The sequence below is a fragment of the Amphiprion ocellaris genome, chromosome 22 (genome assembly GCF_022539595.1).
Source record: "Amphiprion ocellaris isolate individual 3 ecotype Okinawa chromosome 22, ASM2253959v1, whole genome shotgun sequence".
NCBI lineage: Eukaryota > Metazoa > Chordata > Actinopteri > Pomacentridae > Amphiprion > Amphiprion ocellaris.
Genome location: NC_072787.1, coordinates 6,656,799 through 6,672,328, shown reverse-complemented (window position 1 = coordinate 6,672,328; position 15,530 = coordinate 6,656,799). Strand labels below are relative to the sequence as shown.

The 15,530-nt window shown below is 42.0% G+C and overlaps 1 protein-coding gene across 1 annotated transcript; it reads left to right on the top strand.

Annotated features, from left to right (window-relative positions):
* Positions 1-7,842: 7,842 nt before the first annotated feature.
* On the top strand, positions 7,843-14,678 carry klf6a (Kruppel-like factor 6a). The gene is made up of 4 exons (XM_023283884.3): positions 7,843-8,227; positions 9,806-10,388; positions 11,197-11,320; positions 11,951-14,678. The coding sequence occupies exons 1-4, from the start codon at positions 8,126-8,128 to the stop codon at positions 12,000-12,002; spliced, it is 861 nt and encodes a 286-aa protein (XP_023139652.1). The 5' UTR covers positions 7,843-8,125; the 3' UTR covers positions 12,003-14,678.
* Positions 14,679-15,530: the final 852 nt, after the last annotated feature.

The following is a 15,530-nucleotide window of genomic DNA, read 5'->3' as shown; positions in this document are numbered from 1 at the left end:
CATGAATGTCGGTACACAATTGTATAGAAAGTCAGCTTGTAGACATTTCATTGAATATAAATATTTAATTGAAAATATGACCTGCTGGTGGCAGTAGACATAAAGTCACCAGACTCAGTAAGGGACATCCTCTGGGCACCATGAATGTTCATTAGGAGGAGGCCTGAACAACAGTACCATCCCAACATTCAATTCAATTCAATTCAATTCAATTCAATTTTATTTATATAGCGCCAATTACAGTCAAATTTTCTCGAGACGCTTTACAGAACCCATATGCCTGGCCCCCAGAGCAAGCCAAAAGGTGACAGTGGCAAGGAAAACACCCTTTTAACAGGGAAAAAACCTCGAGCAGAACCCGGCTCTAATGTGGGGGGACCCATCTTCCGTGACTTCTGCCACAAATTTTTTCAAGATATCAGGCATCAGAAATGATATCACAACTGAGCAGCCTTGGCGAAGTACTGCACTCCCTGCGTGCTTTTCTTGTTCTTATTTTGATCATGGGGAAATGAATATATATTACGAAAAAATTTCACGTTTTGTACAATTTCAAAATTTACCACACACAGACTTGTATATTTGATCAAATTCAACAGCATTGCTGCCCATTACCTTCTCCTTCTTCCTCCCAGAAATCTGACCTGGTGGCCCTGAGATGACTGTCCTGAAATCAGCACACAAGGGGAAAAAAGAAATAAAATTTCACCAACAGTATTTGTGCCATAACACTAAAAAACACACACACACATAAAATTATAACATTATTAAGACCAAAACATTGCAATTGTTTTTAATTATGTTGGAACTACTGATGCAAATTAGCCACTGAGCTAACCTCAGCATATATTAACGGATGTATTTTAAAGGTCAGTGTTGATTAATATGGCATTAAAATGCACTGTCCGCAATTAATAAACAAAAACACCAACTAATCATGAAATCCTCCGAAGCTCAGGCTGGTCTACCAAAGACAAAGAAAAATCCATCCTACACTGTGTTTGAGTGGAACTGTGATCAGGGAAGAGCCTTCATCATACTGGAGGTGGACAATATTGATTTCCAACCCAGTATATCAGCAAACTGATATATCGGCCTGTTCTGAATGCAAGCGCACAAACCAATTCACAACCCTCCATCACCAAACATCACAAGAGCATCCTGACTGATTGCTGCGTCTCGTGCATGTCCGCTCGGCTAAAACACACACATGCAGGTGCTGGTGGGGCCCACTCTTCATCGTCAAGGTCAAGAGCCGCCGGGAGGCAGAGGCTCTTCACCGACGGCCTGATGGGGCTGACACCACACGACCCATTGTGCACACATGTTGATCTGTCCCCAGACGTGGCCTGACAGCCACACGTAAGGCCGACGTCCCACTAAACCATCAATGCATTTCAATGAGAGGATCTCACCGTCATGTCTGTTGTGTGGAGGGAGGGCAGGCAAGAAATGTGGCGAGTGGGGGATAAGTGAAACACATTTGCAGGCTGGACAAGTCTCAGCCATGTGGAGTGTGTAATCCAAAACCAGGCCAATGATTATCTCCCCTCCCCACAAGCGCTGACTCAATTCTGATTTATGATTCGAATGAATATCGATTGTCCAGGAGCTCCCCCCTCCTCCTTCCCCTCGCTCTTTCCTTCCATTTCTCCTTTTAACAAAAGAGTGAATGATGTATGTGCATTGATTTCCAATCAATTATTTTTATTCTCATTTTATTTAAGCTTGGACAAATTTTCAGTGGCCCCAGCGGAGGGCAATGCATCTCTATCAGCAACGCTGTTCCTCATTACTAACTGGCCCTCTGATAGTAAGCAGGCAAATAATGGCTGTATTTCTGAATCAGCCATGTTTGCTTAAATATTGTGGGAGCATAAATTAGTTTCTGAATCATTTCTGTCACTGTGAAATAAAATAAATTAACATGCTGATTATTTATGCACCACACTCCTCAGCACTGTCTACAATTTTCCTTGTGGAATTTTTTAGCTTTTTTTAATTAAAGTGGCTTAAACAGTGTTATTTTTTTCTAAAATTCACTCTTTTTACAGGTACTTTAATTGCGGAATTTAAATGTAATATTTAAACTTTCTTGAGGAGTGTTGTTGAGCTTGTGAAAACAGATGTGGTTTTTAATGAGAGTTTTTTCAAAATCAATAAATCATAAAGTTTCATTTGCATTATGGGAAATGTAGGATTGACTGTTTTCTGAAGTTTGAACCCTACAGACTCAAAGTCAGGCCATCTCAGCCTCCCCTGCTTTTTCACCATTCCTTTTCTCTGCTGCTAACCCCTGATGTTATGTGAACTGAATACTACATTGCTTTGAGTGTCCCACAGAACTTTTGCGTCCAACTTACAGTTCCTCATCCTAGAAGAGCCTCAGTCCAGTCCTACATGAGTAAATGTAGCTGAGCACAGGAGGCATGTCAAGCTCTTAGGACAAGAGAAAATGCTGTGCACATGAAACTAGCGAGTCCAAACGCAGATGTCCTGAAATTTTAGAAGGGAGAGTCAATTTTTTTTTGCTTTTCCGAGGCCAAAAACTCAGATATAGTTTAAACAGTGTGGAAGATATCTATGGACATCACTCACTCCCAGAATGAGATTTAACAAGAGAGTCATAATGAAATGTTAGCTTGAACTAATAATAAATAAATAAATAAATAAATATGAGCACAAGTAGAATAACTGACACAGAAACACCAAACTGAAGTCAGCAAACATAAGCTAGCAGTCTTATCACACCAAATAAGACTGTCGTTCGAATTAGGCAGTTGTGTTAACTCATTTATTTAACTTCTCGTTCATAAGAGGAAGAACATATTTCTCCTTTGAAAAGTTACATAGAATCACTGTAATTCAAGGTATTGTTCTATTTACAGTACAAGCAATTAAAAAACTAAAAGTATAAGCTCATCTAGAGTCACAATATATTTAAAATGACTGACAACTAAAAATTAAACTTCCTTTGTTGTCAAAAACTTGATTTTTCTCAGTTTCTTGATTGAGAACTGCACTATTAAAAAATGTCCATCAGAAGACAAAGTGATGTCTTCAAATGTCTTGTTTTGTCTGACCAACAGTCCAACTACTAGTTTACTATCATGTATGACAGAAAAACAACAAAACCTCACATTTGAGAAGCATCAAACTTTTGCCATTTATGCTTAAAGATGACAACACAACCCAGAAGATTAATTTTCTGCACTTCAGCCCAGGAAATCGCTTGATCATTTTATCTCTGCTCAATGCAAAGCTTCCATACAGGATGATGGATATCACATTGGAGAGCAGCCATACTTTTTTTCCTTTGTTCATTTCTAAAACACAAGAGCAGGTCTCCGCTGCACCCAGGTTACCCAGAAAAACCCCTTAGAACAACTCACTGATTGCACTGACAGTGATGCATTAAAATGGGTCATCCAGTAATTGCTCTTTCCTGTGGCTACTGGCTGGGCTGGGATTACATAACGATGATAAAGCTGGGGACCTGGCCTTCTAAGATAAAAGCTGCCATGCAGGATCCCGTGCATTCTCTAAATGCTTCATCTAAGAGGTCTTCTGAAGGAAGTGATTACTGCAAAGCTGAACGCTAACGCTCCAGCGGGACCAGACAGTGTACTCTGTTATTTATCAAATGCATACAGTGGAAGGCCTGGCAACCTCAGAAATGCATGAATAATGAGTGTGCATATTATTGTGCGATGATAAGCCTCGCATTTTGTTACATTTCACGTGGTGACACGGCTCTTCTAAATGGACATGAACTTTTTCCTCTTCAAAGTCCACTGAGTCCTGGAGGGACATGATGAATGGCCTCATTAGGAACATAAAAGCAGGGAGGAATCCCCTCGCAGGGCTACTGAGGTCAGCTCCGGGCTTCACAAGACATCCCATCACCATATGACCAAATCAGATGCTATGGGTGTCCATGATGACCTCACAGCTAACAGCGGCACAAAGGGCGCTCAGTTGTCTACTTGGGCCGGCAGCAGAAAAATACTGCCACTTAGAAGACAGTGCAGCTCCTGTGTTGAAATGTTGTTTATCTCATGAGGCGATAGCCAGGACAGGCTATGGAGCGACTTAATGCTGTGAGCTTATGCAATAGCTGCAGGAAGAGATGCCTCCGTGGCACGCGAGTACATCTCCACAGAGGAAATGATAAGAAGAAGTTTAGTGACGTAGTGCCATTGCCAAATATGTGATGGAATGCTGCTGGAATGAAGAGTCATTCATGAGGGAACACAGCTGGGTGTCGCCAGACAATGGAGGAATGATGGGTATTGTAACTCAGCAGTGGTGGAAATTTTCCTGCTTCTGCTTTGCTAAAGTCAAATGAAAGACTTGGGGATTAACTGTCAAGTAAAACAGTTCAAAACACAAAAAGTCACTAACTTTTTTCATGGATTGCTTTTTTTCCTCATGTCGTGGATCCAAACTTTGGACTCTTTAAACAAACAAGATTTACAGTATTTTAATCTGTCTGTGTATTTCTTGTGAAACTTCTTCAAACCTCTATAAAATAAAATTTGCAAAAGCTGTGGCAAACCTGTAAACCCAAACATGTTTCCTTTTTGTAACCAGCAAAGGAAACTACTGAGATGTCAGTTGTAACATTAATAATGAAACTATTACTCATATAACTAGCAGCTGAAGCATAATGTATCATCTGAGGTGCCTGATATCGGTCTAGAAATGGACCAATACTGTATCTATAATAAATGTAGCTATAGGAATGATATGACATAATGATGGACTGAGCCTTGTGCCTATCTGCATTATTAATCAGAATTACAAAAGCCTCTCATATCACTGACGGTACATTTTACCAGCCATCGAAGATACCTGATTTGACGCCAATGTTGGATCCATGACGATTTTTTCCTTTTTAAACCTCTTTTATCAAAGGTTTCATTTTTAAAATGGCACAATTGTTTTTACATAGAGACAGAATCTAACAAATGGAATCTGACAGAGTCTTTTCTGCATTTTAACACAGATTATGTGTATGTAAAATGATTTTGGTGGCAAATTTTGCTGTCTTTATGGTTGTATGCAACATATGTATGGCATTATACACTACTGTTCAAAAGTTTGGGGTCACTTTTTCAATGAAGATAACAATAAATGAATCCAGTCAGAAATCCAGTCTAGACATTATTAATGTGGTAAATGACTATTGTAGCTGGAAACAGCTGATTTTTAATGGAATATCTCCATAGGGGTACAGAGGAACATTTCCAGCAACCATCACTCCTGTGTTCTAATGCTACATTGTGTTAGCTAATGGTGTTGAAAGGCTCATTGATGATTAGAAAACCCTTGTGTGATTATGTTAGCACATGAATAAAAGTGTGAATTTTCATGGAAAACATGAAATTGCCTGAATGACCCCAAACTTTTGAATAGTAGTGTATATATGATGATGATCATTTAAAGCAGAAAGTGCATAAAAAAATAGTGAGGATGGCAGAAGCAATGCAATATAAACCATCATCAACCTGTGTTCCCTTGCAATATCTTGGACATATTAATACAAATATTTTGCAGAATGGACATTGTCTTCTTGGTTAAAGCTGTTTTAGATTACTCAAACAGAGATTTTAGAGCTTCTTCTAAAATGCAGATTCTTCTAAAACCGCAGTTTGTGTATCTGTGCAGACAAGTTTGGGAAATGATTTTTTTCCCAGCTCAGGTTGTGCATGTCCATTGTGTAAGGAGCATGTGCCCAAAGCATTCATACCAGTTTCTTTATATTTGGTTAGCACTTGCAGTTACAAGTTTACAACTTAACTTGGCACTGCTACACCACTTCACCAGCACACAAAAACCTCTGAATCTCCCATGCCAAATACTCCTTGGTACACAGTATTTGTGGTAGAAGACGTAAAAATAGCATAATTCACATTTTGTTTCATGACTTGTTTTTTTGGAAAAGAGTTGAAGGATAATGTTTGAAATAATAGTCCTTAGTTCCTGACTCTAATAATTTAATGGCAACAGAATTCATCCATAAAAATGAAGAAATGATGTGTCCTTTAAAAACATTTAATTACAGTTTGTTCATGTGAAATGTGTGTGTGGTGGTTGGCATGTTTTGCTGGACTGCTTTTTTCAGGCAACTTGTCGGCTTAGGTGATTGTATTCACCAACTGTAGCTACAATTTGGTTTTAAAATGGTTATGGAAGAAACAAAAACAGTCTGAAAAATGTTATTCTGTTTAAATCACAGTGATATTGGAAAGAGTTACATTACTGTTCAAAAGTTTGGGGTCACCCAGACAATTTCATGTTTTCCATGAAAACTCACACTTTTATTCATGTACTAACATAACTGCACAAGGGTTTTCTAATCATCAATGAGCCTTTCAACACCATTAGCTAACACAATGTAGCATTAGAACACAGGAGTGATGGTTGCTGGAAATGTTCCTCTGTACCTCTATGGAGATATTCCATTAAAAACCAGCCGTTTCCAGCTAGAATAGTCATTTACCACATTAACAATGTCTAGACTGGGTTTCTGATTAAAGTTATCTTTATTGAAAAAAAATGCTTTAAAAAAAAAGGACATTTCTAAGTGACCTCAAACTTTTGAATGGTAGTGTATATTTGAAAGTTCTCCTGGTGAGAGAAGAGACAATTATATAGCATTTTTGACTAAACTACCTGTTCACTTTTGAGATAAGTATTTTTGTTTTCCTTTTTTGCACTGCATAGAGCCAATGAGCCCCATTATCCATGTGAAATATGACAGAAGGGTGTCAACCAGCCTGAGGTGGCACACATTGTTATGGACAAACTCAGAATGATACTGACTTTTTATCAGATAACTAAACCAAGTGTGCAGATATGATGAATTAACAACCTTATAGATGACAGATACAGAGCTCTTATTCTCACATTCTGGAGCATACAAAGCTATTTTGTAAAACAATGGTTGTGAAGACAGTTTTTAAAAAATTTTAATAGAAGGGGAAAATATCTCTGTGTACAAGGCTTAAAACGATTTGTGGAATAATTCAGAGCTAATTTATACAGAATTTTTTCATGTATCATAATAACTAAATTGGGGTAAAACCAACTCTTTAACTATGGGGAGCTACTGTTGAATATTAATTCTGCTTTATGCTCTTTAATGTGCAAATTAGGTTTAAAAAATAGTTTTTCAACTAATAACAGGCTGTACTTGTCAGACCTCTGCTACGGGGCAGAGTGCAACTTTGATCTTCTCCGTTTTTCAGTGATAAAGCAGATGTGTGTACGTGTGAATCCAGTCATAAGAGAAGTGAGCATGCTTCTTCTAATGCGTCCTCGTGTGTTCTGCTAACATAATAATAATATCCACAGATCCATTAGTCACTGAGGGGAACTTTCAGTGGCTGATGTCAACACATGCACTTCAGCACACTTCCAGCTCTGGGTGAACTCATCGCCTTTAAACAGCAGTGTTGCAAGTGCTGCTTGTGACACACTGAGGCAGACTGAGATGTTTTCCACACAAGAGGAGTAAAACGGTTTCGGCTCACAGGCGCTGTCTGTGGCGAAACAGGCAGCCGACAGAAAAAGACTACAGTCAGAGCCAGTGCATCAGCGCCTTATATACACGCTATAAATAACCAGCCAATCAGCGGAGAGCCACTGCGAGTCAAACGCGCCAATTAAGAGCGAGAGGAAACCAAATTAGGCGAGAGGCCGCGCGCGATTGGCCGGCTGTGATATCATTTTCAATCCCTGACGCTGCTCAACGCTGATTGGCCGAAGGGGCTTTGAAGGCGGAACCCAGGCCGGGAGGAGGAGGCGTCGGGGTTTGAATAGGGAAGTTTGCAGAGCGCAGTTGTTCCATCCAGTCCGGTGCAGTGTTTGCAAATACCTTGAACACAGAGAGCGAGAGAAGCAGAAGGAAGGGGGGGACAGACGGACTGACGGACGGACTGACTCTCTGCCGCCGCTGCCGCTCAACGCTTGGTTTGCATCGCAGAGGATCGATCCTGCTTCTTCCGCTGGCTCGTTTTTCTACCTGAGAAAAATTTAAAGTGCAGCTACGTAGTTTTTCACAGCAAAAAAAAAAAAAAAAGAGAGAGAGAAAAGAAACAGAAAACAACCTCGGGAAAAAATGGATGTTCTACCCATGTGCAGCATCTTTCAAGAACTTCAAATAGTTCACGACACGGGCTATTTCTCAGCCTTACCGTCACTGGAGGAGTACTGGCAGCAGGTGAATATAACTTCTTGTTTGTATGAGCTGACAGTCTGAGGGGAGCTGAGCATTTCTAACGCTGCCAAGTTGGGTTTTTTTTTTAATTATTATTTTTTTTAAAAGAAAAAATCCGCTTGTAAACACAGGTGCCCGGTGTTTAGACGGAGCCCGTGCGGTTTGATAGTCAGTTGGGTTGTGAAGTTTCTGGCAGGCTGAAGTGGAGCAGTGTGTCAGTCTGACAGCTGGAGTCGAGGCTCTGCTGCGTCCAAGATGAATGGAGAGTAACTCCAGCAGCAGCAGCAGAGGCAGCGTGCTGGTGCGTTCACTGCCCTGCTATATTTTGACTTCTTTTGGCAGATGGTTTCAGGGCAGAGAGCTGCTTTCACTGCTGACAGGAGCTGGTCAGGATGTGGAAATGAGTGCAGTTTCAAACCCGCAATTGATTCGAAATCTGATATCTGCTGCTTTCTCTCGGTCTGTTGTGTCATTGTTAAGTTTTCCCCTTTTTTCTGCTTTGTAACGTTTATTTCCCTCTGCAAATCATCCATTTGCATCATCCTCGAATTTGAATGGGCTCCACTACATGACACTATCAAATGTCAGCCTCGGCCAAATCCTCCTTGCATGAGTAGACACTAGCACAGCTGGAAAATATTGTGTAAGGCTGCAGAAGCCTGGAGGAAAATATTTATTCTACATGTGCCGAGCTGGAGCTGCTTCTTCTAATGAACAGCCTCTTGCTTTTCAACTTTAACGGCCTTTATATATTGGAGCCAGTGCATCTTTTTTTTCTTTTTTTCTTGCAGCCGGAGCTGACACTGAGGAAGGATGTGATTGCATGTCAGTGGTACGCATGAGGAAAAGCAGCTGAATGGCCCCCTCAAGTCGGAGGGGGAAGTTGAGCGGCTTCCTTAAAAGGACTCTAAATTTGTTCAGTGACTCATTGTTGAGTGCTGAAATGACAATGCACGTTTTGGTGCTGCAGGAAGAGTTGGAGTCCAGGCTGCCGAGGGAATCACATGAGGTGGTCACTTAGTGTTGTGATGACGGTGATGATGCTTTGATTAAGTAAAGGGAGGCAGAGTTCAGACGAGGAAAGCCAGAATTGGTGAACGTAGGATCATGGGATGCAGCAGATGTTTTTTTGTAACCACTGATTAATCTTTCAGGTCTGAAAGTAGTGAGGAACTCATGTCACACCTTCCCTGAGCTCAATCAGATGTACTGATACCCTGTTTTCTTCAAACAGCATCCTCTCTTTAAACAGTGCATCATTTAACAGCACATATGATGCAAACAGGCAGCAAATATTTGTCATTTGTGCTTAGATTTCTTCCCCATAATTTACCCTCAGAGCTCTAAGCTTGATCATTAAAACTGCAGAAATAGTTGAAATTTCCTTGTTAGTACTTCATGCTGTAAGAATTTAACAAATATTGCACCACCATAAGCATACAGGAATGTGCACATGCATGATTTAAAAGGATTTCCCACATGGAAGCATTTTGCTGGTGTGCCTGGGCTTCCTCTCTACAGGGCTGCTGCTGTTATTCATTTCTTCTGACTGTATTCTCTTGTTTCTCTGCATCCGACCAGACTTGCTTGGAGTTGGAGCGCTACCTACAGAGCGAGCCTTACGTCTCCACATCCGACCTCAAGTTCGACGGCCAGGAGGACCTCTGGAGCAAGCTGATCTTGGCCTGCGGGGATAAGGCCAAGGCCGAGTGCGACCCAAAGCTCCCCGCGGCCCACGAGGAGGACAATCAGGACAGCCAAATCTTGGACACCAACAGTGTGAATTCAGACGCCAGCAGCGAGGCTTCAGACAGTTCTGAGGAGCTCTCGCCCACGCACAGCTTTACCTCCAACCCTCTGGGCTCTGTCTTGGTTGGCTCTGGACCTTTTAGCCCCTCCGTCATTAGCACTCCGCCGTCCTCTCCGGAGGCCAACTCGGAGGCCGGTGGCGTGATGAACGGCTGGGTGGCCACGCACACCGAGCTGCACTTGCCGGTCAAAATCAGGAGCGGCGGTGTGGCAAAGAGTTCGGAAAAGACGGGACTCATCTGCGGGGAATCGTCTCCGGACGGCAGGAGGCGAGTACACAGGTGTCAATTCAACGGGTGTCGCAAGGTTTACACAAAGAGCTCCCACCTAAAAGCACACCAACGCACTCACACAGGTGAGTTTCAGCTTCATGTGGTCTGCAAATAATAACAGGAAAGAACGAAGGGCTGATGTGCTCTTTTCAGACAAAAGCAGTTCAACTGTAGTGTTGAAAAGATCTCAGTTCTTATTGAGCGAATGCCGGAAGTGCTCTTAATTCAGTCTTCCACCTTAATGGCATTGTCCACCCATTGTGTAATGTAATTAAAGGTCCACATTGCATGATGTCCTCAGCTGGAGCGCTGCGAGCATTAGCTCTGCATGGCTGGATACCTAAACTGTGACCTAATCTATCTGGAATGTGACTGACTGAGCCAGTGAGCGAGTGAGCGAGTGAGATAGAAAGAGGGGGAGAGGGAGGGAGCGGGGAAGGGGGAGGGGTTGCACATGGGAGATAAAAGGACTTCAAAACAGATTGAGTTTCACCATGGGAAAGGGGTGAATGGGTGGGGAGCCAGGGGCCGCTGAGCTGGGAGGCCTTTGAATGGTCAGTTGAGCGTTCCTTATTTTTGATTAGCAGCGTGGAATTACACGTGTCTTTATTTTTCCTTCAGATCATACATCCCACACATTCAGCTGCACTTCTGGCATTCTTAGCATGGTTCAGGTTGCATAAAAATCAAAGGTGGTGATCCAACAGGTTCAGCGGAATTTGGAGCAGCTTGTCAGCACCTATGCTGTCATCCCACATGACCTCCAGGCTGATTGATTTGAATGTATTTAAATAACAACAGTGTACATCAGTCATCGCCGTAGCAGGAAAAACATTCCGTTAGCATCCTCGTTTGAGCGCCGCTTAATCGTCTCCTCGTTTTGCTCTGCAGGTGAGAAACCGTACAGGTGTTCATGGGAGGGCTGCGAGTGGCGTTTTGCACGAAGCGACGAGTTGACCAGACACTTCAGGAAGCACACTGGGGCAAAGCCATTTAAATGCAGTCACTGTGACAGGTAAGACGGGCCTTTTATCTGCAAGTAACGTCACCGGGCCTCTGATAAGGCTGCATCTCCGCTGATCGTGATCTGCATCTCCTGCATCTTCCAGACACTGATGCAGGACTGAAAGCACTGATGCATTTCAGTGACGTAGCTAAAAATCCGAGCTCGGCTGATAAATAGAGAAGCACCAAGTTAACATAAGCACAGGTATTTGTGTCTGGTGGCCAAGAAGGAGCAAGAATGCAGGATAAAGAGGCCACACTTCAGTTTAAAGTCATTTAAAATCAGTGTCTTTTCTCCACAAAAGAGCATTGACTACACAAGGATGCTCAGTATATGTCCTGATCACAATTTTAAAAAAATAAATACTGAGATTATTTGTGTTTATAAAAAAATACTCTTCAACTTCCAAAAATCAACACGAGTCGGCTCAAAAATCCAGCATCAGTGAGGCTGCATTAGAAATTATATAATTTGCATTTAATTGACCTCTTCTAAGTGGGAATTTGCCGGTTTAGTTTGTGTGATCTGCAGACCTCCTGAAAAAAACTTTTTTTTTTTCTTCATGCCCTGAAGCACGTCTCATCCAGCAGCATCTTCTCCATAGTAACTGACTTCCTCTCCCCCCTCCTCTGTCCCCAGATGTTTCTCCAGGTCTGACCATCTGGCTCTTCACATGAAGAGGCACATCTAAAGCAGGGCAAGCACCAACCAAGCAACGCAGTGAAGGGGAAACGTTTTTTTTTTTTTTTTTTTTTTGAAAGAGGAGAGACAGGAAAAAAAAAAGAAAAACAAACGCCGTCTCCCGACCAGTCTCTTGGTTGAACTGTCCCACAGCAGAGTGGCGGGAGTGTGTTCCAGCCAAAGCATGCCGTTTTGCACCATACTGAAACCCAGTGCCTCCAGGACCTCTCTTTGGAGAAAGGCGCTCTGAAGGTTGTCTGTTGCAACAAGAGGACAAAAATTATGGATGGGGGAAGAACTGTTTTTGATTGAGAAGGACTTACAACACACACAAAAAGACAAAAAATAAAAATAAAAACAACGTAAAGGGTGAATGATTTGTATGTATGGTGCATGATGTTTTGAGGACATCTCCCGGACAGCAGATACACTGGTACTTTACAAAACTGTCTGAGGTAAGCATGTGTGCACTGTGAATGTCTGAGATTGGCTGACTGGCCCCCTGGAACGAGAAGAAGAAGCGAGGATTTTTTTTGAGGAGCGATGGATTGGATGGATGGTGTGGGGCTGGTGCCAATGTTGCTGTGGACTGAGTGGGTTTCTGGGGGAAACATTCCACTTGTGTTTCCCTGGTGGCAGTGTGAGGATGGGGCAGGGAGGAGGGTCTATCTGCCTGCCTGCCTGTCTGTCTGTCTGTCTGTCTGGCACCCAGACTCGGGGGGGGGGGGGTTGCTTCTCTGAAGCTTTTAAGGCCTTGGGTTTGACCAGAGAAGGAGGTGTTGACCTTCTGGTGTGTGACCCAGAGACCAAACTCCCCCTGGTCACTGTATGACAGGAGCTTTTTTTTGGTGTTTTTGGTGCAGCTACTAAATGTGCAATGTGTTATGTAGCCTGGTTTATTATTTTTTTACAAGCTACAAAGCTCATTTGTAGTCCAATTGTATAAGCTGTGTGCTTAGAGGTATAACACAACTATACTATAACTTCAGTATCATAGACAGGTGTTGCATGGTTCTAGGGTTTGTTCATTTCCTGTTTCCACTGTAATCAGGACTGCAAATAGTTTCAATAAAAGTGCAGCTAAAATGCGAACGGTTAAATGTTACAATATTGTACATAAAGCCTTGATGATTTCATCTTTTTACTTTTACAACTTCATCCATCTCCTTCATTCTGGTTTGTCTTCTGGCTGGAGAATTCACCACTGCTTACTAATTTTCTCATTCATTCTATGCCTTGAGGACTAATTCTTGATTTGTTTTTGTACTTTCTTTCTATCTAATAATGCACTGTTGACCTTAATGGTGCCTTATGCAAGTGACTCAGCCCTGCGGGAGCGATGCTTTTTTGCTCCCTCAGGATGTCACATTTGTTGTCTGGGTGATTTGACAAGCTTGATCAAGGCTCAATTACAAATTAACTCGCACCTCCTTTGTGGGTAATTTTTGGCTGTTAATTGTGTAGTTAAAATGTAAATGTTCACAAAAGTCTCAGTCGATTCCCTTATTTTTTTTCCTTTGTTTTTGAATCACAGCACCCGTTTAGTTGATGTAAATCACCTTAAATTAACATGTATATAAGACAAATGCTGTATGTTTTGAGCACTTAAATTCATTTATTAAAGACGTTAACTACTGTGTAGTATGTACTACATCACACAGCGCTAAGGTACAAAATGACCAGACTAGTTTAACAAAAATGTTTCTACAGTGCTGCTCCGTTTCTCCACCATCCTCTGCCCCCTGTGCCCCCCCTCCACCTCCCTCACTGTCCCTCCATCCTTGCAAGTGGGACTGAAGAAAAAGCTAAAGATTTATTGTAATTAACAGGCTGCAGTCGGACAGGCCTCGCCTTGTACTGCCTCTCAGTAATGAATTGCTAAAGGCTTTGTTGGCATGGAATCTGTCACAGACTGCTGACTGTGTAGGCTGGTTATTGACCTGTCTGGGGAGCGTTGTTTTAGCCAAGCTGCAACAGTATTATGAAAACCACAGGAGCGAGCGAGGGGGCTCTCAGGAAGAGATACAGATCAGGCATTGATGGTGCACACATGGCATAATGGCTTTGAAAGAAAAAAAAAGGAGTATCTCCTGTTATTGGAGGTGGGAGATGGATGCACAGCAGAAGGCGGAGCCTGAATAATGCTAGGGATTCTACTGATTACAGCTTCACTGATCTGTGCCACCCACTCCAGATCACCGACCTCGCTGTAGGAATTCGATGTTGCAGCAAGTTGCGCCGTGGCATGCTACGACATATGGATTTCAGATTAGCGGGCGCAGGAGACAGGATGAGTACAAACTTGAAACTGCTTGCTGCAATAGATTTGGGAGTGCTGGCAAGGCCTTTTGTGGGCAAAGAGCAGGAACATCCATTCTGTGGAAACAGCAGCCGATACAGTTCGAGTGATAATTGAGCCTTGATTTAGCCTCATGTTTTTGCTCGCATCTTTTACACTCTTCCTTCATCTTTCATCCCACCACCACAACTATTCTGTCACATACACAAACACACACACAGCTCTTTGTTCTCAACTGAATCTTTGTATAAAAAGAAAAAAAAAGACAACTTTTGTAAAATTGTTATGTTTATGCTTTATGAAATTTTTATTTGAAATTGTTTTGCAAAATTGTTATATTTCTGTATGAATGTATTTTTTATTGGAATAATAAGAATTCTTATCTGACTTTGGCTTGCTTCCTTTGTCTCATTTGTTAATTGTCCTCAGTTATGCTTCATTATTGTGAAAGCCTTTTTTAAATGCCTGTGGGAGGTTTGCAGCTAGTTGAGGATGGATGGCTACTTTCTACACCCCTGCAGTAATATGGACCAAATTAGATCAGGTCCAGGGTGTGAGCAGCAGGCAATTTGAATTTGTCACTTTAAATATGTTTACTTACTCTTGTTGTACCTGCCGGAAGCTCTGAGCGGCCTCACCTCTTCCTGACTTGTAAATACCAGCATGAAAATATCTTTCTCGAATGAGCAAATTACATCTTTGGAGAAGCTGGTTTGCTATAAACACAGAAACCTGACGTGCCTGGTCCCCAGTGGCAAACACTCTGATTTAAAAAAGAACACCCCCTAGAAAAGTTTCAGTAAAATCCCGCTGCAGTGGTTTCTATTCTAGAAACGACTGACTGCTCACTCCTTAGAGCTAGCTAGCTCTCATCAAAGCAGTATAAATAATTTATCTCCATCTCTTGCAGCCCATGGCATTTAATTAGAGAGCCGCTTTTATACATTTGTTAGATAATTACTCTACTTGACACAGATAATGATACAAAACAGCAGTGGATAAACCAAAGAGCCTAGTTTAAGCTACAAACTAACATGAAAATAAGATTAGAGAGGAAAAGCGACATGCCTCTTCTTCTTCTCCGCTCCTCTGCTTATGGTGATGACCTCGGATGGGCAGGCAACTTATTAGCACCTCTGATTTCCAGTAAAAGCCCTGTGGTTTCTAAATGAAGCTTCGCCTGCAGTTGGTAATTAAGCTCGCTTTGGAGAACCTCCCAGCTTTGGAGTGGAGAAGAGT